A 25,178-nucleotide genomic window follows, 5' to 3' on the forward strand; every position below is an offset into this window, starting at 1 on the left:
GTTTTAACTTTAATTTCGCTCTCTCTCTCAAAAAATAAATCTTGTGTCTAATGCATCCATCACATTTGAACAACAATAGTTAGCCTCTAACTGACCTGGGAAAATGCCTGCTTAGAACACTTAGCCACAGGGAGTAGTTGCCTTAAAGTGAACAGGCTACATTAAACACAGCTCCACCTAAGTAGCTAAACATCCCAAATGTCCTAGACACCAATCTGCCCACAAGTAACACCACAAAAGGGTTAGCATGTGTGTAAAAAAAAGACTTTCATATGCCAAGCATTACAGCAGCATGTATTTATGTAACACTTACACTTAGAAAAACACCCCAAGGCGTTTCACAGACGTGCAACTAGGCAAAAATGGATGCCAAGGGAAGTGGAGAGGTGAAGGGGTTTAAGGAGGAAATTCCGGAGCATGGGGCCTAAACGGCCGAAAGTTTGGCCACCAGTGGTGGATGTGTAAGAGGCCAGATTCAAAGGGACGGAGAGTTCTGGGAAGATTGTAGGAATGGAGAAGGTTACAGAGATAGGGAGGGTTAAGTCCACAAACGCAACAACAACTTGCGCTTAATAGCGCCTTTAATGTAAAAAATATCCCAAGGAGCTTCACAGAGGCACAGTCAGAAAAAAAATGGACGCTGAACCAAGGAAGGAGATATTAATTGGGGTCACAAAAAGCATGGTAAAAGAGGTTGGTTTTAAGGCTTGTCTTAAGAGGAGAGGGAGGTGGACATCCAGAGGGTGGAAGGGAGGAGATTCCAGTGCGTGGGGCCTACACAGCTGAAGGCGCAGCCACTAATTGTGGGGTTGAAGGGAAGGGGGATACACCAAAGGCCAGAGTCAGAAAAACTGAGAGCTCTGGGAGGGCTGTAGGGCCGGAGAAGGTTATATAGATAGGGAGTGATAAAGTCATAAACAACAAGAGTAACAACATGTAGAAAACTTGTATAACATACATCAAACTTGCACTTTATACTGCAACTTGCTGTGAGCAATGCCAAGGAAGATCCACCGTATAATCTGATGATCTATTTTGTCCTCTTCTCTCAAGATAAATTAAAAATCCCTTTCTTAGCTGATTCCCTCCTCCGGCTTCCCACCACCAATTTTGAAGGTAGAAGCGGCATGCAAACAATGTGATTTTTGGATGTAATGATTTTCTTTTCAGCCAATCAAAAGGCCAGAATGTAAAGATCGATAAGGTCATACCACAGATGTCAATCTGCAATGCCTTAAAGACAAAACCATTCCTAGAACATAGCCACAGTGTGGTAAGGGTTAAAGAAAACCCTCAAAGACTCAGCTCCCTGAAATTAAAGCCGTTTGTGTTGCCTATTTTTTCAGACGTTATTCAGGATTCTTTTTGAGCATGAAATTTCATTTCCAGCTCCGCATGATTTGTGTCAACTGCAAAAACAGCAAACCCCACTCATATTAAAAAGAACTGAACATGAAAGAAAGATATTAATAAGGAAGTGCAGACTATGGAGCCCACAAGTATGTGCACAAACCCAAATCCCTCAAAGGAGCTGACGCAGCTGGAATCCATTACCTTGCTGTCATAATATACGTAGGAGGCTTTTTTTTTAGCATAGGTATTTATTGAAGCTGGTAAATTTGCACACCTTGTTGGGGTTATGGCATGCGACAGGTTAAATACCATGGCATTTACAGGCACATAGGGAGGCTGTTAGAGATCTGTACATTTTTCCAGGACTAGGACAGGTTCAGAATCTTTCCTTGATGTGGGGCTATCAGCAAAGCTGAAAAAGGTGGGTCAGGGCTTGTTGAGCACTAAGTGCATTGTTTGTACCGTGTTTATTCTCTTGGTATGCTGACGTGTGAAGTTGGAATCTCCTTGGTTACCTGATGGCCTCAGGGCTTGGACAGAGGTGGCTTAATAATGCCAAATGTAAAGAATAATAATGCCAGTTCTCATCTCCCTCTGCAATTTGCTTTCCTGAATGATAGCTGCCATTATTTCCCTTCACTGTGTAAGTGAAGATTGTAAGGAATAAAGGGTATGCGATATAAATGAGGAAACAACACCATTATACCTTCAAGAGACAGATTACGGGAAAATCTCCCATGTTCTGGCGCACTCAGTGTTTGCAAGGGCTTTTCAGACAACACGGAGAAATAGTACCTTGTGTGTATATTACACTTTACAGGGAATTTCCCTGAAATCAGTTTGAAATTATTTTCTGTCAAACTCACTGTGTCCTCATGAAATAACTCTTCTGTAAATATTCAAATGTGTTACACTTCACTACCTGAAGGCACCATTACATGCCGAGGAAATGCTTGAAAAAGTAAAACTTTTGGGCATCCAATCCCACTCCCTCCTTCCTCAGTTTATAAGGAGGGGGGGGGGGTGCCCTAGATCTACCTATCTCTATCACCTCCATCACCATTCATTATCTTAAATACCTGGATCAGATTCCTGCTAAGTCTCATCTCTCCAACAAATACAAACCCAAGGTATCAAGCCTGTCTTCAAAGCTCAGTGCTCTCATCCATGTTGGCCTGCTCTGCACCAAGTCCAGATGTCCTTGATCAGGAGTCAGGGATTGCCCTCACTCCAGAATGATTTCCTGGAGGAGAGAATTTTGCTCCAGTGTCAAGCCAGGCCCTGGCTCTGCATTTACACTGCAACTTATCAGCACAGGTAGGAAGTAAAACTGCTTTGCACCAATGCTAGGTTGTAGTGTAAATACATTTTTAAGGGTATTTAGTTCTGAATCAATCAGTCTATTTATCATTAAAGAGGAATTACCCCTTCATCCTGAATGTTTTAAAGCGAGATATTTGTACACCTCATTCTTGAGTTTATTTCTTTCTCATTCCAAGCTTTCTATGTTACCCACTGATGTTTCTCCATTGCTCTTTGGTTACCACTTTTTTGCTTTATAAATGCCAGTTAGAAGCAGCTTTGAAGAGAATTTGTGTGTTCAATGCCCCTTAAGCGACATTGTCAAGTTTTGTTGCAGTGTCATTACGAACACTACTATCCACAACCCATTGCCTCATTTCATGTCACAGGAGGGGACATTTCCCTACTTAATGTGCAGTTGCAGGCTGCCTGTATAGTTGGTGAAACAGGAATGGCACAAATAAGTTCTAAATAGCACAAATGGCAAAAATAAAGTTCTAACGTTGAGGGTTATGAGGCAATTCAGTTTAATACAGTTCCTTTCTTAAATTGTTCATGCATTCGCTCAAGCATTTTGACACCGAGCCACATAAGGAGATATTAGGATAAGTGACCAAAAGCTTGGTCAAAGAGGTAGGTTTTAAGGAGCATCTTAAAGGAGGAGAGAGAGGTGGAGAGGTTTAGGGAGGGAATTCCAGAGCTTGGGGCCTAGGCAGCTGAAGGCACGACCACCAATGGTGGAGTGATTAAAATTGGAGATGCACAAGAGGCCAGAATTGGAGGAGTGCAGAGATCTTGGACAGTTGTAGGGCTGGAGGAGGTTACAGAGATAGGGAGGGGCGAGGCCATGAAGGGATTTAAAAATAAGGATGAGAATTTTAAAATTGAGGCGTTGCCGGACTGGGGGCCTCTGTTATTACAAGATTTTTGATCGGTTCGAGTTTTATCTTGCTGGTTTTACCTACTTGTCACCTCTCCAGAGATTAAATAAATTGGTGAAAGTAGTAGCATTAATTGTTCTTTCTCCTATGATTTTTTGAGGGGCAAGGTATCTACTGCTTTTAATTAATTATTTCTCTCTCACTCTCCCACCCCCTCCACAGCACCACCATTGACTGTGAATTGGGGTAGCAAGTAGTTCCCTTGCCTCTAAGCCATTTGCTAAAATAGTGTAGGAGAGGCTTGGTGATGAATCTCACATCAGGAAATGACTGGTTTCTGTTTGGTATCTCCTTACAATGACACAGTTGGAATTAGATATTTAGTCACGTGTAGAAACCCACATCCCATCACTTGGGATGTTGATGCAAGGTCTGCTGACATCTTTAAAAGGGACTGGACTAGTAGGTGTTGAAAGGAGGGATTAAGGGTTACGGAGACATTAATAGTGTGCTTTTTTTCAGGGGAGGTCGAGGAAGGAATTTAATGTTACTTAAAGTAGGGGATCAATAGGAGAGACATCCACGATGGAATAATCATACATGGACTCTGGATGAAGCTGGCTTAAAGGGGGGAATGGCCTTTTCTGGATTTTTATATTCACTGCATGATGCCATATGTAGCTACCGCAGCATACTGTGCCATGATGTAACTACCCTAGTGTGCAATGGCATGATGCCACGTGTAGCCACTCTAGTGTACTGTGCCATTATGCCGTGTGTAGCCACTACAGTGTATTGTGCCATGTTGCCATGTGTAGCTGCTCCAGAGAACTGTGCCATAATGCCATGTGTAGTCACTCTAGCATACTGTGCCATGAAGCCATGTGTAGCCACTCTAGCGTACTGTGCCACGATGCCATGTGTAGCTACTCTAGCATACTGTGCCATGAAGCCATGTGTAGCCACTCTAGCGTACTGTGCCACGATGCCATGTGTAGCTACTCTAGCGTACTGTGCCATGATGCCATGTGTAGCTACTCTTGTGTACTGTGCCATGATGCCATGTGTAGCCACTCTAGCGTACTGTGCCATGATGCCATGTGTTGCTACTCTTGTGTACTGTGCCATGATGCCATGTATAGCCACTCTAGTGTACTGTGCCATGATGCTAAATCTCTTATACAATACTTTGTCTTCATTTTACGGTCTTAAGGAACATGATTGAGCATGAAGCCATACAATCCTGGGATTGTTGAAATTTGGTGAGTCGGTGAAAATGGAAAATCGATCATTGAAAGTTCCAGAAAATAGAGAAATGCAGAGAATAAAGTTTTAATACTGCTGCTTAATATCTCAAGTTACAGCTTTACTTGTTGTGTAGCCTGGGGTACATGCATCTTACAGATGGATCCTTGATGCTTGGTCTCATACTGTATGAAAATTTAAGAATCAACTGGATCCACCTACCAGTTACACAGTACTTGTAACAAAGGTAGACTGTAGTGTTGCTGTACATTGATGTACCATTTCACTATAGGGACCCACTCCACTAGTTTGTGCTCTTAGTCATGTGGAGGATAAGCATCTGACCTAGGAAAGGCAAGTTAAACTCAGGGGCTAATACAGGGCCCAATTTTGTGGATCCCAAGCAGCTGGCTCAGAGCTTCATTGACACAGTCACAAGTCACCCAGTCCAGATGGAATGCATCCTAGATGGCTAAGGGAAGCAAGGGTGGAGATAGCAGAAGCTCTGACCACAATCTTTCAATCCTCCTGGATATGGGAGTGGTGCCAGAGGACTGGAGGATTGCAGATGTTACACCCCTGTCCAAAAAAGGGGAGAAGGATAAACCTGGTAACTACAGGCCTGTCAGTCTAACATCAGTGGTGGGAAAACTACCAGTGACCGTTGTCAAAGACAAAATTCTCACTTGAAGAAGCATGGGATAATAAGGGACAGCCAGCACGGATTTGTTAAAGGCAAATCGTTTCTGACTAACCTGATTGAGTTCTTTGATGAAGTATTAGAGAGGGTTGATGAAGGTAGTGCAGTAGATGTTATATATATGGACTTTCAAAAGGCATTTGATAAAGTACCACATAACAGATTTATTCAGAAAATAGAAGCACCTGATATTAAAGGGACGATGGTAATTTGGGTACATAATTAGCTAATAGATAGGAGGCAGAGAGTAGTGGTGAACGGATGTTTTTCTGACTGGAGAGAAGTATGCAGTGGGGTCCCCCCGGGGGTCAGTATTGACCATTGCTTTTCTTGTTATATATAAATGAGTACAGTTTCGAAGTTTGCGGATGATACAAAAGTTGGCAACGTAGTAAATAGTGAAGGAGGATAGTAGCAGACTTCAGGAGGACATAGACGAACTGGTGAAATGAGCAGACACAGGGCCGATGCAATTTAATGCTGATAAGTGTGAAGTGATGTGCTTTGGGAGGAACAACATGGAGAAGCAGTGTAATCTAAATGGTACTGTTTTGAGGGGGGTGAACTTTCAAAAGGCAATTGGACATGTACTTGAGGAGGACTAATTTGCAGGGTCATGGGGAAAAAGCTGGGGTGTGGAACTAAATTGGACAGCTCTTTCAAAGAGCCAGCACAGGCAGACGGCCTTCTTCTGTGCTGTAAGATTCTATGATTCTACAGGCATCAGGGAGATGCGAGCAGACCAAATTGGGCGGGAAAAAGTAGAAGAATGCTACTCTGACTTTAAAAAAAAAACTAAAAGTAAGGTTGTGCCCTAAGTCAGGCCATTGCAACGTATTCCTCTTAATTCAAAGTCATTTCATTCAGATTATCTGATAATTCAGGTTGTTTTAGCACTAAACTCCCACTTAGTTATTCATTCAAGTTATTGGGTAAAAATGACTTTGAATTATCAGGAGTAGACAGAATAACTTTCTGTGATTTTATAAATAATGGCAGAACCTATTTTAGCTCAGCCTTTTCCCATTGAATGTAGAGAATCATTGTATGGATGGTTACACTTCTACCTCTGGGAATTTATACATTGTTAAACTGCTCTCTTTGCAGACTTGATCAGATAATGGAACTATATTCAGTTTAATGAAAAAACATGGACTTAGAATGAGCCCTGACCTTCACCATCCTCCTCTGTGCATTTTCTTGAAGTATGACCAGTTCAGTGAAGCAACTAAGTGCTATTTATGTCAGTTCCGATGAAGTGTAACATTTCTCCTGTTGCATCCAGCATGTACAGGCCTTATTTTCTAGTTTGTCCTTCATTTTTTCTGCGTCTTTGAAAGGATGGAGCTAGTTTAATATATAATGCAGCTGCATTCAGACTTGTGATGTTGTCAGCATCCATCATTTGTATTTTTTGCTGCCCTTTTCTCTTTTTTTTCCTCTCCAGCAATACGCACATTTTCTTTTTACAGTGGAATTCCCATTATCTGTCATAATGGAGGTGCCCTCCTCACCTGGTGGACAATAAAATTGAGCAATCATCGCGAGCTCCCATATTTTAATCTTGGACATAGTACACAAAAATATAGGTATGGAAATAGAACCACACAGGTTTACAGCGCAGAAGGAGATTATTTGGCCTACTGTGTCTGTGCCGGCTCTTTGCTACAACAATCAAAAACTAATTCCACTGCACAGCTCTCTCCCCATAGCCATATATCTTCCTCCAATTAAAATGTGGGCTAGTATAATACAGTACAAATAGCCCAAATTTAATCTTTCTTGGGCTGTGCAGTCAGTTTATGTTGTGCATGCTGTGCAGTGTGGTGACATCTAACACAAGGCTTTGTCCAGCGAAAATTGTGATGAAATAATTGGGAGGGCAAGTAATGCGGATTCCAGTGAACCCATTGTTCAGTACCCTCCGTGACTGCTGGAAGAGGGCGATGGGCAGCTCAGATTGCTTTCTTCCCTCAATTCTCTGAGTTACTTTCGAAAGACAGCTGAAGTGTTACTTTTCCTGGGTTTTAATTTGAACTAATGGTGACGCAAAGCGACAGCTATTAACTGGTGAGGTTATGGAGTTTATCTTAATTGCAGCAGTGACATTGTGGAGTGAGCACCTCAATTGACAGGAAAGGGCTGTTCCACTTCCCTTTGTTCACTGCACTTGGATAGATCCTGAAACACATTGCATTTAATTTAGTTTCTGAGGTGATCTAAGTGCTCTGTTGGTTTGATTATACTTTCAAAATAATACTTGTAGAATTTAGTTAGTGGAAATTCATAACTAAAAAATATTTCAGGGAACCTTTTTTTTAAAGAAAGCAAGTTCATGATTAGGTTTTTAAACTTTATTTATTTTTATTGAGCTAGATGTAATGTTGGTTGGAGGAGCCGTGGTGCAGGTAAATGTGCCGTTGGTGTCTGTGCCTTCAGCTGTCTAGGTCCTAAGCGTTAGACTTCCCTCCCTAAACCTCTCAGCCTCTCTCTCCTCCTTTAAGTCGCTCCTTAAAACCTACCTCTTTCACCAAGCTTTTGGTCACCTGTCCTTAAGTAGCTTGGTGTCAAATTTTGTCTGATAACGCTCCTGTGAAGCGCCTTGGGACATTTCACTATGTTAAAGGTGCTATATAATTGTAAGTTGTTGTTGTACCAAAAACACTCTCGTTGTGGGATACTTAGGCTGGCAATTGGCTTGTTTTCAGCTGCCCCTTTAAGCTGCTATTCCCTCCTGATGGTGAAGCTGCCCTGCACCATAGATGGAATAAAAACACAAGATGTTAGAAATGCAAAGAAGGTCCATCGGCATCTGAACTAAAAAAAAAGACAGATTAACAATTCAGATGGAGCCCCCTTTTGGGAATATGGAGTCTGTGACACAGGGTCTTCACTGAAACGTTAACCTACCCTGTCTTTTCTCTTTCAGCTGCCTGTTGGACAAACTTTGAATTTTCAGCATTTTCTGTTTTTATTTCAGATTTCCAGAATGCAAAGTTTTTATTTTTGTTCTCTGCATGAATGAATGTGGAAACAAGTCACCTTTTCAAAGCGGCTCTGCACTGTAACTGAGCTATACCTTTCACGTAGAAGCTAACTGCTAGTTTGGATCCATTGAATATGATGGCACGGGTTTGTCAGGACAGGTGGATTTTATTGCTCTTTTGCCTTTCTTTTCTCATCGTATTTTTGCCAATATTTGCCACATTTTGCGTGCACGTGTGTCATAGAATCATACAGCACAGAAGGAGGCCATTCGGCCCATTGTGCATGTGCCGGCTTTCTGAAGGTGCTATCCAATTAGTCCCACTCCCTTGATCTTTCCCCATAGCCCGGCAAATTATTCCATTTTAAGTATATATCCAATTCCCTTTTGAAAGTTTCCATTGAATCTGCTTCCACTGCCCTTTCAGGCTGTGCATTTCAGATCATAGCAACTCACTGCATAAAAAAAATTCACCTCATCTCCCCGCTGGCTTTTTTGTCAATTATCTTAAATCTGTGTCCTCTGGTTGTCAACCCCCCTGCCAGTGGAAACAGTTTGTCTCTACTGTATCCAAACCCCTCATAATTTTGAACACATCTATTAAATCTCCCCTTAACCTTCCTTGCTCTAAGGAAAACAAACCCAGCTTCTCTAGTCTCTCCACATAACTGAATTCCCTCATCCCTTTGCAATACAATTTTTTTGTTGTTTTTATACATGCAAATTATCACATTGATTTAAAAAGCAATAAGTATATTTGTCAGATATTGCTGTGATCAAACTGTAACCTTATCCTGGGGAGCGATGATTAACAAAATGTGTCCTCTTGTTTATTTTTCCATTTAAGCACTGTGAACAAAAGGAAACTGCTGCCTAAACTAGTTTATAATCTGCTTTCTGACCGGGATTTGAGGAAGAAGTTGAAGGAGTATGGACTGTCACCTCAGGGCAGCAAAGCACAGCTAGTTAAAAGACATCAGGGCTTCGTACAAATGTACAACTCACAGTGTGACTCCTTAAACCCCAGATCAGGTGAGCAAGATCTTCTAAGTAAAACATATTGTACGTGCAAGTTCTTTCTTTCTGAAAATTTGTTCATAATGTTTATATGTATTTAAAGTGAGGAAAGCATGTACAACCCCTCTCCCCGCACCCCCCCCCCAAAAAAGTTGATCTAATGGAAAAGAATATTAGAATTAAAATAATTGAAAGTTTACAGTGTAACTTTTTTAAACTCATGTGAACTGCAAAAGACCTCTGAACTGTGAGGATAGTGTGGAAAAGGTCAGTTAGCCCTTTTTCAGAAAGCAGTGCCACCAACCCACCTTCTCACCAAATCCCTCAACCTGTATTGTCTCCAATCATCTCTTGATCCTATCTATACCTGCCTCTTCACAATGTATTTCACAAGTCTGTTTTCCTTTGGGTAAAACAGTGCTGCTTAACTGACCCTAGCTTCCTAAATTGTGACTTGTGACCGCCTGATACTTCAGCCATATGATTAACGATCCATTTGAAAGTGGTAGCTCTACAGCACTTCCAGTCAGACATTCAGAACAACAGGTAACAGATGCATTAACTAGGATTTTGTACTAATGCACTCATCTCCCCATGATTTTCCTGTCCATTAAACTGAATGGGGGGGAAATCGTGGGCTGGTGAGCATGTAAGTGGAAAATCTAAGCCAATGCCGTAGAAGTTGAATTACATCATTATGTTGCATAGAAACACTTAAGTAATTTTCGCGTGGGTGGCAGGGTGAACCAGGCTGTGCACAGAAGTTGCCCTGGTTTTGTGTGAAACTTTAAGCACTGCTGCATATGCCTAGAGTGTCCAGACTGTGGCCCCTGGGCCACATGCAGCCCACTTAATCCATGGCAATCCACCCTTTGAAGCCCTATTTTGCACCCATATTTCTTACTGGCTGGTTTGCCCTGGAGACTTGGAAAGGGCTGCTGCGACATAAATCCTAAATGAGAACACTACGATCTGCTAGTATCAGCAATTTAAGGTTAATGCAGATCAATGGGAACATGGATTTAAACTTTCTGTGTGGCCCTTGAGCTTTGACTTGTATTTAAATTAAATACAAACTGATAAGTGAATCCCAACCTTCAAGGAAACAAATCTCTGGGCACACCGGGAATTCTGCTGTCTCTGAATTGTAGCATCACAAATACAACGAGGCATGTTATTGGCTCCAGCTGCTTCTGTTCTTGTTCTTATTTTGAGTTAGACATTTAGTTATTACCACCCTTTTATGTCTGAATATTTTCCTGAGGAACAATAAGAAAATGCATTCATTGGACTCTTGGGATATCAGTCTCCAGCCAATTTAAATAGCAGAAGAGAAACACTTTTACCTGTGAATTTTGTTTTTTGCAGACGGTTTACTTCATTCATACTCTTTGGGCTCAATTTTGAAATGGTGGTGGGTTGGCAACGGCGGGGTGAAGGTGCGCGTGGCAAACCCGAATTAAAAAAAAACTTACCTTTTCCAACATGATCGCGATGTAATTGATGGTGATTAAAGTTGTTTCCGGCTTTCGCGCCCGGCAGCCAGCCTGATTGAGGCAGGGGGAGAGAAAGAGAGAGAGCAAGATGTCATCCAGTGCTGGAACAGAGAGTGGAAGGCGCTGAAGATCGGGTGGGGGGGGGGGGAGATCAGGGGTGGGGGGGGAGAGGGGAAGATTAGAGAGGGAGACATTGGACATCGGAGCAGCGTGGAAAGGTAGGTTTATTTTGTTTTTTAACTTTGTGCAATGGTTTTTTATTTAATTCCTTTTGTTTATTTTTCTCTGATCCGGCCCTTCACGCCTGGTTTGACCAGGCGTGAATCGAAAGCTGTGGGAAAGCCGCCCAAGTAAGTTTATCATTTCAACTATCTGCTACGTCAGAAATAAAGTACCTTAAGTACCTCAATGAGGTACATTTGGTTCTTTAACTATCGTCCCGCCGGCTTTAATTGGGGAACTCGGAAGTCGGCGGGTTGGAACCAGCTTCCGAACCCACTCGGGATTTTCGATGCCACCCTGCCCCCAAAGCACCCGCAATTTGATTTTAAAATTGAGCCCTTTGTCTCTCAATGCTTACTCACAAGTGGCTGGAAGTTGAACATATCTCCATTAGAAACAGTTTAAAATATTGACTATTAATCTTGTCGGCGTTCAAGTGGGAAGGCGAGTTTTAATATTTTACAAGCCTTATGGCATGAGATATTTCAGAAGATCCTGCACTTCATGTCTTGTTTTGGCTCATGGAAATGTGAGTAAATTGGGTCTCAGGAGGAATGAATCATTGAAACAACAAAACATTAAAGCACTGACTGAAGCCTCTGCAGTCATTGTCTCTGGGTCAACAATCACTTCATGTCATTTTTTTTCAACATCTTTCAATCACATAGAAGTCCAACTTCTGCAGGCTTGAAGGGCCTTATGGCCTACTCCTGCTCCTATTTCTTATGTTCACCTTGTATAATTAAACAATTTGAGCTTTTGCAAAATACAGTGGATTAAATGTTTCCTTCTCTGAGTTGCTGCGGTGACTCCTCTTGGTATTTTTTTTTCACCCAATTAAAGCGGAACTGCGAGTATTTATGCCCAAGAGCCTAGTGACATACTTTACAATAGTCAGCAGGGTGGTCCCCATATCACCTATGTTGACTTATGCTTCTCAGCGTGGAAGATAAAACTCCTAATCTTCTGTTTTGCTCTGGATTCCTGAAATTGGGCAGTACAGTTGTGAGCTCTGCCTGTTACATTGGAAACAATTTTACAACACCAAGTTATAGTCCAACAATTTTATTTGAAAATCACAAGCTTTCAGAGTTTGTTACATTGGAGTTTGAGAGTGGCATAGATGATCCAGGATCTTCCTTGATAAATCGGAAGAACTTAGTAAGAGCAATGCACTGATAAAATAACTTAATGTAACATAACATCCCAAGGCACTTCATTTGGTGGGGAGGCAGACTGGAATTAAGCAGGGGTTAGAAAAAGATTTAACAACAACTTGCATTTATATAGAACTGTCAACGTATGAAAACATCCCAAGGCACTTCACAGCAGCATAATGAGTCAAAAATTGATGGCAAGCCAAAGATGGAGATAGTAAGGGGGTTGGGGGGTGATTAAAAGCTTTCTGAAAAAGGTAAGTTTTACAGAGGATCTTAAAGGAAGAGAGGGAGGTGGAGTGGGGGAGAGGTTTAGGGAGGGAATTCAGAAGCAAAGGATCTTAGAATCAGTGGTGAAGAGGAGAGTATGGAATTTGTGATCAAAGAGAGGCTTTGAGGAGGTGTTTGAAGATGGGGAGAGATGTAGCAAGGGAGAGGGGGTTATGGAGCGAATTTGTGTGCTGGGCTGTGATAGCTGAAGGCTGTGCCATCAACAATAGGGCAGGGGAGAGGGAAGCACAGTAGTTCTGTGTCAGAAGAGTGGAAGGTGCAAGCTGAGATGTAAGGAGGTTTCAACAGCAGGGATGGGGCAAGGCAATGGAGGGATTTGTTAGCGAGGATGAGGATTCTTTCAATTAATGCATTCAAGGGTAGGAAGCCTGTGGAGGCCGGTGAAAGTGGGGGTGATAATTCAGCAGTATGTGGTACGGGATGGGATGCAGGTGGTGGACTTGTAAGATATACTTTAATGCTCAGAATTTTTAGTCAAGAAGCAAATTGGGGACGGTGTTGTAAAGTTAATTGATAGTTAATTGTCATAAATCCACCCCCGTGCACTGAACTACAAGGTGATCGATTGATTACAGTGTGGCGCAGTAGGTAGCAATTGACACAATTTTTGCACAGTGTCTTGCCTCAGATAATGAATATGTTGTTGCATTAATACCAGCAAAAGGTCATTGTAACCAATTGGATTGTGCCTGTGTTGACTGAGCTGGATTTTATTTTTATGTAGAATATTACTGCAGTGTTAAAATCAGTATTTTTTTCTCAACAATATGCAAGCAGCTTGAAAGTTCATTTAAATGCTCACTCCTGCTCCTCCTGGCCCCATAAAAAATAATTTTAAACATTGTCTTTTTGGTCCTCTTCGGCTGTACCGCCACAGGGACAGAGATTTGCATATTGAAAGGGCCTATTGCCTGAAATGGGCGGGCGTTTTGGGCGCCAAGTGGTTCGCTCCTTTCAGGATGACATCAGCTGGATCGGGAGCGGGAACGAGGCAGTAAATTGTCCAGGCCATTACTGCCCCATTTCTGCCCGGTGGGGCCACTGAAAGTCTCCTCTGTGTCTCATCTCAGTAAAATACCATTGTAGTCCGCTTTCCGCAAAGAGAGGAGAATTCACGAGACAGCATGTGGGGTAAAGGTTCTCTATTACAGTTCCTGAGTCAAGCTAGATATTAGATGAGACGAGGCCCCTCTGCCCTCTCGGATGGACGTAATAGATCCCACGGCACTATTTGAAATAAGAGCCGGGGAGTTTTACCCGGTGTCCTGGCCAAATTTATCCCTCAACCAACATCACTTAAAAAAAAAAACAGATTATCTGGTAATTATCTCAGTGCCGTTTGTGAGCTGTGCGCAAATTGGCTGCCAAGTTTCCTACATTACAATAGTGAATACACTTTAAAAGTGCTTCATTGGCTGTAAAGCAGTTTGGGACGTCCTGAAGTCATGAAAGATGCTATGTAAATGTAAGTTTTTTCTTTCTTTTTTATTGGGTAGAAAAAGATGCACTCTGGATTGTGGGGGACATGTAGTCTGATTAAGGGGTGACCAATGAAGCTGACTGCGAGAGATTATTGCCAAAGCCTGAAAATTGTGACAGTCATCATCAAGGCCACTGGTGTGTGGTTTTCACTGAAAAACAGACAGAGTTGTGGAATGCAATCCCATAATCTTGTAATAAAAATGGAATTTGTCTCAGTCATCAGAAACCAGTGGCTCTAATTATAAGCAGATTGAGTTGTAAAATGTGTTCCCTAAATACTAGCAAAAATCCCATGTAGTAAAAATGGAAGTTAGCTTATTGAGTCTCTGTAAACCAGTGATCCTGATCATCACTTCTATACTGTGTGTGAGGGAGTGAGCGAACACATTTGGTACTTCTGTCTTCACAGCATATAAGGTTTTCAGTTTGTTACCTGGGTGCGAACAATAGTTTTACTGCTCCATACCTGGAGATTCAGTGTGCAGCAAATGGAAAGGGAGAACTCACTGCAGTTAATCACCTGTTAACTTTACAACTCCCTCTTCTTCCACACTTGTGCCTGCTAACTACCTCAGCAAACACAGAGGGTAATTAAAAATGCACAATACCATCTTATTTTAGGGTGAGAAAAAGTACCAATATAAGCCACCACTGCAACTTACATGGGAGAAACATCACTGCCCTTGGACTTGCTTGTGAGTGATATTTTCTCCCTCTGTTCCTCTAACTACATAATCGATTCTAGCGTTCATTCAGATGAATTGAAGCTAAACTACTGTTTCTTGCTGCTGTTTACTGGATCATCTTGCTGACTATACTGTGAGCTGAAAGTAATGTCACTGGGTCTACAGAAATCCCAACTTCCCAGCAGTGCTTACTTTTCTTTCCTTGCCAACTTTCTTCTTCCTGCTCCCGAAGACGCTGACTTATGTCAGGGTACATTTCCATAGACACCGGACACACTCCAGTACTTGGTCTAAGAGACCATTCTTCTTGTGTAATCCTGAACAGTAAGTGTAGACAGGCCAATCAACCATGGTGAGCATCACATCTGAGCTGGTATTTGCGAAGGTCCACCTCCAGCCAGATATTGTTTGGAAGTGGAAAACATGACCAATTTTCCACTCCTTAATACAGGGGCTAATGGTTTCACCCTGACTGCTGCCTTGGGTGAGATTAGTTAACAATATAGAATAGTGGTTGAACCTGGTCGACATGACTCAGCTGTTCAGACTCGGGTTTTGGCAGTGAACAGCTGGATGTGGTAATCCATGCAATGCATTAATTGAAGTGAGGCACTGATTGCAATCTCGTTATTTTACAAGCAGGTTGATTCTGGGTTGTGCACCAACAGTCAAGCAAAGCCTTCATCCAATGACGAAACCACAGACTGTAACAAAACAAGCATTACTGATAAGTCCCCATTCCCAAAAAGCAAAGGATATTTTTGTGTCCTTTGCATGTCAATCTCTTCAAAGGCAGACTGAGAAAACACTTGGTGAGGTGAGACCAGATACATATTAGTATGCTGCTTTATTTCACAGCAAGTGAAAATATATTGCTGGCGTAATAGTCAGATTCACTTAGTTCAATCAGTGCAACTTATCTTCACATAATAACACAAAATAATGCATTCGCTATGCTTCCCCGCATCAGTAGATTGTCTTACTTGACTTAAGTAAAATAATTCCTAACTACTCTCCTGATCTCATCAAAGCCTGTCATTACAGCTTTCAGTTTAAAACATGACTGACTTTGCAGGCTTTGCCGGACCTGACTGACTTTTTTAATCTGTCACTGTGTTTAATCACCCTCGGTTCACAGCCAGGATGGTCCAGAGACTTCCCAACACAATAGATGTGAAGTGTTTATTGATTGCTGAGAAAGGCTAATGAATTGCTTATTATTTACAGTCTATGGGGGGGGGGGCAGACATCAAATCTTAGCTTATTAATATTTTAGCCATCTATCATTTGAGTTCTTTTTTAAAACTTTGCTTTAAAAACCCAACATTAAAGTAAGAGAAGAAAGGGTATTCTGTGGCGAGTGACTCTCCTCCTGACTCCCCAAAGCCTTTCCACCATCTACAAGGTACAAATCAGGAATGTGATGGAATACTCTCCACTTGCCTGGATGAGTGCAGCACCAACAATGCTCAAGAAGCTTGACACCATTCGGGACAAAGCAGCCCGCTTGATTGGCACCCCATCCACCACCCGAAGAACAAAAGAAATAGGAGCAGGAGTAGGCCAATCGGCCCCTCAAGCCTGCTCCGCCATTCAATAAGATCATGGCTGATCTGATCCTAACCTCAAATCTAAATTCATGTCCAATTTCCTGCCCGCTCCCCGTAACCCCTAATTCCCTTTACTTCTAGGAAACTGTCTATTTCTGTTTTAAATTTATTTAATGATGTAGCTTCCACAGCTTCCTGGGGCAGCAAATTCCACAGACCTACTACCCTCTGAGTGAAGAAGTTTCTCCTCATCTCAGTTTTGAAAGAGCAGCCCCTTATTCTAAGATTATGCCCCCTAGTTCTAGTTTCACCCATCCTTGGGAACATCCTTACCGCATCCACCCGATCAAGCCCCTTCACAATCTTATATGTTTCAATAAGATCGCCTCTCATTCTTCTGAACTCCAATGAGTAGAGTCCCAATCTACTCAACCTCTCCTCATATGTCTGCCCCCTCATCCCCGGGATTAACCGAGTGAACCTTCTTTGTACTGCCTCGAGAGCAAGTATGTCTTTTCTTAAGTATGGAGACCAAAACTGTATGCAGTATTCCAGGTGCGGTCTTACCAATACCTTATATAACTGCAGCAACACCTCCCTGTTTTTATATTCTATCCCCCCAGCAATAAACGCCAACATTCCGTTGGCCTTCTTGATCACCTGCTGCACCTGCATGCTAACTTTTTGATTTTCTTGCACCAGGACCCCCAGATCCCTTTGTACTGCAGTACTTCCCAGTTTCTCGCCATTAAGATAATAACTTGCTCTCCGATTTTTCCTGTCAAAGTGCATAACCTCACATTTTCCAATATTGTATTGCATCTGCCAAATCTCCGCCCACTCACCCAGCCTGTCTATATCCCCTTGTAGGTTTTTTATGTCCTCTTCACTCTCTACTTTCCCTCCCATCTTTGTATCATCTGCAAAGTTTGATATGTTACACTCGGTCCCCTCCTCCAAATCGTTAATATAGATTGTAAAGAGTTGGGGACCCAGCACCGACCCCTGCGGAACACCACCGGCTACTGGTTGCCAGTCCGAGAATGTACCATTTATCCCAACTCTCTGCTTCCTGTCAGATAACCAATCCTCCACCCATGCCAGAATATTACCCCCAATCCAGTGATTGTTTATCTTGAGCAATAATCTTTTATGTGGCACCTTGTCGAATGCCTTCTGGAAGTCCAAATACACTACGTCCACTGGTTCCCCTTTATCCACCCTGTACGTTATGTCCTCAAAGAACTCAAGCAAATTTGTCAGACATGACTTCCCCTTCATAAAGCCATGCTGACTTTGTCCTATTAAATTATGTTTATCCAAATGTTCTGCTATTGTCTCCTTAATAATAGACTCTAAAATTTTACCCACCACAGATGTTAAGCTAACTGGTCTATAATTTCCAGCCTTCTGCCTACTACCCTTTTTAAATAAGGGTGTTACATTAGCAGTTTTCCAATCTGCCGGGACCTTTGCCGAGTCCAGAGAATTTTGGAAAATTATTACCAAAGCCTCCACAATCCCGACTGCCACTTCCCTCAAGACCCTAGGATGTGAGCCATCAGGTCCAGGGGATTTATCCGCCTTGATTCCCATTAATTTACTGAGTACCAATTCCTTAGTGATTTTAATCGTATTTAGCTCCTCCCCCCCTAGAGCCCCCTGTTTGTCCAGTGTTGGGATATTCTTAATGTCCTCGACCGTAAAGACTGAAACAAAATATTTGTTCAGCATTTTTGCCATCTCCATGTTTCCCACCATTAATTTCCCGGTCTCATCCTCTAAAGGACCTACTTTTGCCTTAGCCACCCTTTTTCTTTTTATATAACTGTAGAAACTCTTGCTATCTGTTTTTATATTTTTTGCTAATTTATTTTCATAATCTATCTTCCCTTTCTTAATCAATCCTTTAGTTACTTTTTGCTGTCTTTTGAAGACTTCCCAATCTTCTATCCTCCCACTAAGTTTGGCTACCTTATATGTCCTTGTTTTTAGTCGGATACTATCCTTGATTTCTTTTCTTAGCCACGGATGGCTGTCATTTCTTTTACACCCTTTTTTCCTCAGTGGAATATATATTTTTTGAAAGTTGTAAAATAACTCCTTGAATGAACACCACTGCTCATGTACCGTCTTACCCTTTAATCTATTTTCCGAGTCCACTTTAATCAATTCCGCTCTCATACCATCATAGTCTCCTTTATTCAAGCTCAGTGCGCTTGTTTGAGAACCAGCCTTCTCACCCTCTAATTGGATATGGAATGTAACCATGTTATGGTCACTCATTCCAAGGGGATCCTTAACTAGGACATTATTAATTAATCCTGGCTCATTACACAGGACCAGGTCCAAGGTTGCTTGCCCCCTTGTAGGTTCAGTTACATACTGCTCAAGAAATCCATCCCTAATACACTCAATAAACTCTTCCTCAAGGCTACCCTGCCCAATTTGATTTGTCCAGTTAATATGATAGTTAAAATCCCCCATAATTATAGCTGTTCCCTTATTACATGCCCCGACGATTTCCTGATTAATACTTCTTCCAGCAGAGTTGCAACTATTAGGAGGCCTATATACTATGCCCACGAGTGTTTTTTGCCCCTTATTATTCCTTATCTCTACCCAAACTGTTTCATTATCCTGATCCTTTGTCCCAATATCTTTTGTCTGTATTACAGTGATTCCTTCCCTTATTAACATAGCCACCCCACCTCCCCTTCCTTCCTGCCTGTCCTTCCTGATTGTTAAATACCCTGGCATATTTAATTCCCAGTCGTTGTCACCCTGCAGCCATGTTTCTGTAATGGCCACAAGATCATACCCATACGTCATTATTTGTGCCATTAACTCGTCCATTTTGTTACGAATGCTACGTGCATTCAGATAAAGAACTTTCAAATATGTTTTGTGACACTTAGTTCCTGCTTTTTCCTTTTTTAACACTTTACCTTTTACTCCATACCTTCTGTCCCTTCCTGATACGCTTTCCTCTGTCTCCCTGCTCAGGTTCCCAACCCCCTGCCACAGCTTTGATGCTGGGTTAATCACCTTACGCCTTCTAGTTTTTATTTTATCTGTCGTGCCTAAAGTACACTTTCTTTCCGCTGCTCTATGCTTTTCCCTTTCACTTGTTCTTCAACAACTGTTTGTACTATTTGTATTGTAGATTTCCCCTGGGTCTTCCCCTCTCTTGCTGCTCTCAACTTTATTCCCTTCTGGCTCCCCGCTCAGGTTCCCATCCCCCTGTCACTCTAGTTTAAACCTTCCCCAACAGCACGAGCAAATACCCCCGCGAGGACATTTGTCCCGGTCCTGCTCGGGTTTAACCCGTCACGCTTGTACAGGTCCCACCTTCCCCAGAACCAGTCCCAATGTCCCAGGAATCTAAATCCCTCCCTCCTACACCATCCCTGCAGCCACGCATTCATCCTGTCTATTCTCCTGTTCCTATACTCACTAGCACGTGGCACCGGTAGTAATCCTGAGATCACTACCTTTGAAGTCCTGCTTTTTAATTTATCTCCTGACTCCTTAAATTCACCTTGCAGGACCTCATCCCTTTTTTTACCTATGTCGTTGGTACCAATATGGACCACGACTACTGGCTGTTCACCCTCCCTCTCCAGAATGCCCTGCAGCCGCTCCGTGACATCCTTGACCCTAGCACCAGGGAGGCAACATACCATCCTGTAGTCACGTTTGCAGCCGCAGAAACGCCTATCTGTTCCCCTTACAATGGAATCCCCTATCACTATAACCCTGCCACTCTTCTTCCTCCCCTCCTGTGCAGCAGAGCCACCCGTGGTGCCCCGAACCTGGCTCTTGCTGCTCTCCCCTGATAAGCCATCTCCCCCAACAGTATCCAAAGCAGAATATCTGTTTGAGAGGGAGATGGCCCCAGGGGACTCCTGCTCTACCTGCCTAGTCCTTTTACTCTGCCTGGCGGTCACCCATTTCCTTTCTGCCTGCGTATTCTTTACCTGCGGTGTGACCACCTCACTGAACGTGCTATCCACGATAGTCTCAGCATCGCGGATGCTCCACAGTGAGTCCACCCGCAGCTCCAGCTCCGAAAGACGTTTAGCCAGTAGCTGCAGCTGGACATACTTCCTGCACACGTGGTCGCCAGGGACACTGGTAGTGTCCATGACTTCCCACATAGTGCAGGAGGAGCATATCACGGGTGCGAGCTGTGCTGCCATGACTTGCCTTGGACTCTTAGACTCTCTTCCCGCTCTAGGCCTCCCCTTTTATACTCTGCTCACCTCTCGGACTCTTCTGCCTCACCTGTGACGTCGCACAGTAGTTGTCTCTTGTTGCAGGTCTGCTGCTGCTTTTATTCCACAATCTCAGTCTTCTACTCTCAGGTCCACTGCCGCTCTGCGGGAAAAGTTAGGAAAAGCAAGGCAAAGCAGCACCTCCTTCCCCACTTCACCGAACGCCCACACTTACCAAACTCTCAGCACACTGTGTAGTCCTCACACCGTGCAGTTCGCACTGACAGGCCCCTGTATTTCTACAGTTGAGACTCAGATGAGTCAGGCCTGCCCCACCTTCAAGTAGCAGTTGAATCTGGCTAACCAATTAACTTGCTACAGCAGCTCTCTGCTGAAGCCTGACAGAAACTTAAAAATTTAAACTTTTAAACTGACCTTAAACAGTTGAAGCAATATGCACTAGATTTAAAGAGATTAACCCTTAAACTCCCACACTTACCAAACTCTCAGCACACTGTGTATCCAAACATTCACTCCCTTCACCACTGGCGCACCGTGGCTGCAGTGTGTACCATCCACGGGATGCACTGCAGCAACTCGCCAAGGCTTCTTCAACAGCACCTCCCAATCCCGTGACCTCTACCACCTAGATGGACAAGGGCAGCAGGCATATGGGAACAACACCTCCTGCACGTTCCCCTCCAAGTCACACACCATCCCGACTTGGAAATATATCGCCGTTCCTTCATCGTCGCTGGGTCAAAATCCTGGAACTCCCTTCCTAACAGCACTGTGGGAGAACCTTCACCACACAGACTGCAGCGGTTCAAGAAGGCAGCTCACCACCACCTTCTCAAGGGCAATTAGGGATGGGCTATAAATGCTGGCCTCGCCAGCGATGCCCACATCCCATGAACGAATATAAAAAAAAATTGCTGTAACCTATTTCTGCAAATTAAGTTCAAGAGCTCACTGATATGTGCTCCATTTAATGTGTTCAGCACTGATCCAAGGTTCATTTTTTAATAAATGGCCTGTTATTTCTGAGCCGTGCGGGACTACTTGTTCAATTCACTAATTAAGCTAACATGCTTTCCCCTTTAAGCGAACTAATGCTGCTTTTTTGAAGTTGCTGTATCGGTATGTTCCCACCGCCCGCTGTGCCAATCTTTCCCACTCACGTTCCGATAGTTTTCCTGTCACACAAGTTCAGTACCAGCATTGGTACAAACTGTAGACATTTTTACCAATGCTTTTGCGTCAGTTGAAGCACCACGACCATATCTGGTCCCTGAGCATTCTCTAGCAGTACTGCTAACCAATGTGTTAACCAATATGTGCTCCATTTAATATGGAACTGAAGGAAACCAGTATTAGTAAAAAAAAAAGTGCTAGGGAAATTAATGGGGCTAAAGGCTGACAAATCTCCAGGGCCTGATAATCTACATCCCAGAGTACTAAAGGAAGTGGCCCTGGAAATAGTGGATGCATTGGTAATCATCTTCCAAAATTCTATAGATTCTGGAAGAGTTCCTACAGATTGGAGGGTGGCAAATGTAACCCCACTATTTAAAAAAGGAGGGAGAGAGAAAACAGGGAATTACAGACCAGTTAGCCTAACATCAGTAGTGGGGAAAATGCTAGGGTCTATTATAAAGGATTTGATAATAGAACACTTGGAAGGCATTAACGGGATTGGACAAAGTCAGCATGGGTTTATGAAAGGGAAATCATGCTTAACAAATCTACTGGAGTTTTTTGAGGCTGTAACTAGTAGAATAGATGGGGGAGAACCAGTGGATGTGGTGTATTTGGATTTTCAGAAGGCTTTTGATAAGGTCCCACACAAGAGGTTAGTGTGCAAAATTTAAAGCACATGGGATTGGGGGGAATATACTGGCATGGATTGAGAATTGGTTGACAGACAGGAAACAGAGAGTAGGAATAAAGGGGTCTTTTTCCAGGTGGCAGGCAGTGACTAGTGGGGTACCGCAGGGATCAGTGCTTGGGCCCCAGCTATTCACAATATGTATCAATGATTTGGATGAGGGAACTAAATGTAACATTTTCAAGTTTGCAGACGACACAAAGCTGGGGTGGAATGTGAGCTGTGAGGAGGATGCAAAGAGGCTCCAATGTGATTTAGACAAGTTGGGTGAGTGGGCAAGAACATGGCAGATGCAGTATAACGTGGATAAATGTGAGGTTATCCACTTTGGTTGTAAAAACAGAAAGGCAGAATATTATCTGAATGGTGATAGATTGGGAAAAGTAGAGGTGCAACGAGACCTGGGTGTCTTTGTACACCAGTCACTGAAAGCGAGCATTCAGGTGCAGCAAGCAGTTAGGAAGGCGAATGGTATGTTGGCCTTCATTGCAAGAGGATTTGAGTACAGGAGCAGGGATGTCTTACTGCAGTTGTCCAGGGCCTTGGTGATACCACATCTGGAGTATTGTGTGCAGTTTTGGTCTCCTTATCTGAGGAAGGATGTCCTTGCCATGGAGGGAGTGCAATGAAGGTTTACCAGACTGATTCCTGGGATGGCAGGACTGACTTATGAGGAGAGATTGGGTCAACTAGGCCTATATTCACTAGAGTTTAGAAGAATGAGAGGTGATCTCATCGAAACATATAGAATTCTAACAGGACCAGACAGACTAGATGCAGGGAGGATGTTCCCGATGTCTGGGGAGTCCAGAACCAGAGGTCACAGTCTCAGGATATGGGGTATGCCATTTAGAACTGAGATGAGGAGAAATTTCTTCACTCCGAGGGTGGTGAACCTGTGGAATTCTCTACCACAGAAGGCAGTGGAGGCCAAGTCATTAGATGTATTCAAGAAGGAGATGGATATATTTCTTAATGCTAAAGGGATCAAGGGATATGGGGAAAAAGCAGGAACAGGGTACTGAGTTAGACGATCAGCCATGATCATATTGAATGGCGGAGCAGGCCTGAAGGGCCGAATGGCCTATTCTTGCTCCTACTTTCTATGTTTCTATGTTAACCTTCCAGGTAATCTTTTCACATACCAGAGAGAAACAAAAATAAACAGTGCAGGATGGTACTATTTGATGTAATTGCCAGCCAGTGACAATAGCAATGGATGGAGGTTCTGAGCTCTATCGGTAGGCAAATGGATCTGGGTTGACAATTGCCTGTTCACCTTGTAGAAATTGTGACCGCTAACCATGTGGCAGTCTTGCATCATAATTGGCAACAACAGAGTTGTTCAGTCTTTAAAACATAAATCTGATTCATGAAGTCCAGTGTAGTAGCGACAACAAGTTTCTTGTTGCCAGGAATATCTTTGGCAGTCAACAACTTGAACTTCGATGTAACTGCAATACATATATATATATATTTTCAGCACAGAGCCTTTATTACCTTGGAGCTTCTTAGTAAGTCAAAATTATTGCTTATATGTTGTGATTCTAGCTTATCCCCAGCCTGTGCTCTATAACTATATTTGCCATTATCTGTGATTTGTAATAAGGAAAAGTGCAACCAAATTGAACAAGCTTTCAGCTTCTTATGCCAGGGGAAATCAGCCAGATACATAGATATTTATTATATTGTGACTAGTTTGCAACTTTAAATTAATAATGAAGTTATGGAGCACCAACTCAATATAATTAATGCATACTGAAGCTGAGGCTGTACAAATTTTGCCTGCCAGTTTTTCTTTTGTACTTTTCCCAAGAATTTCAGTGTGCTTTAATTTTGCTCTGAATCCATATGAAGCTGCTGCACTTGGATCCACTGGCACTTCCATGTCAGCGAGGCTGGTCTCCGGCCAGAATATCTGTTATGTTCCAGTCATGGCCCATCGTTATAACATTGTTTAGCTGTCCCTTGGCTGTGATTTATCTGTGCTCTGTTCTATTAAACTATCGAGTTTCTTTTTATCTTTTCTGCGAAACATTAAGCTGATGCATCTAATCATAAGTCAGCATGGTGCATGTCAGTCGCGGAGAGTCTTGCCTGTGATAACACTCTAATGATAAAGATGGAACAGAGTGGTGGGAGGCTGCGGAATAATACTGCCATGGAGTAGGGGGAGTCCTTAGTTCAGGCAGTGAGTTCCAGACTCCAACCACCCTCTGGGTGAAAAAGTTCTTTCTCAAATCCCCTCTAAACCTCCCGCCTTTTACCTTGAATCTATGTCCCCTTGTTATAGAACCCTCAACGAAGGGAAAAAGCTCCTTAGTATCCATCCTATCTGTGCCCCTCATAATTTTGTACACCTCAATCATGTCCCCCCTCAGCCTCCTCTGCTCCAAGGAAAACAAACCCAATCTTCCCAGTCTCTCTTCATAGCTGAAGCGCTCCAGCCCTGGTAACATCCTGGTGAATCTCCTCCGCACCCTCTCCAAAGCGATCACATCCTTCCTGTAGTGTGGCGACCAGAACTGCATACAGTACTCCAGCTGTGGCCTGACCAGTGTTTTATACAGCTCCATCATAACCTCCTTGCTCTTATATTCTATGCCTCGGCTAATAAAGGCAAGTATCCCATATGCCTTCTTTACCACCTTATCTACCTGTTCCGCCGCCTTCAGGGATCTGTGAACTTGCACACCAAGATCCCT

The 25,178-nt window shown here is 43.0% G+C and overlaps 1 protein-coding gene across 1 annotated transcript in view; it reads left to right on the forward strand.

Moving 5' to 3' along the window:
• Nucleotides 1-25,178, forward strand: part of rad18 (RAD18 E3 ubiquitin protein ligase) — a 276,395-nt gene that overhangs the window by 91,061 nt on the left and 160,156 nt on the right. Inside the window, exon 7 of the mRNA XM_067998963.1 lies at nt 9,315-9,499. Within this exon, the coding sequence (XP_067855064.1) occupies nt 9,315-9,499 (185 nt within the window). The remainder of the gene's footprint in view (nt 1-9,314; nt 9,500-25,178) is intronic.

Source organism: Heptranchias perlo, chromosome 17 (assembly GCF_035084215.1).
Source record: "Heptranchias perlo isolate sHepPer1 chromosome 17, sHepPer1.hap1, whole genome shotgun sequence".
Classification (NCBI taxonomy): Eukaryota; Metazoa; Chordata; class Chondrichthyes; order Hexanchiformes; family Hexanchidae; genus Heptranchias; species Heptranchias perlo.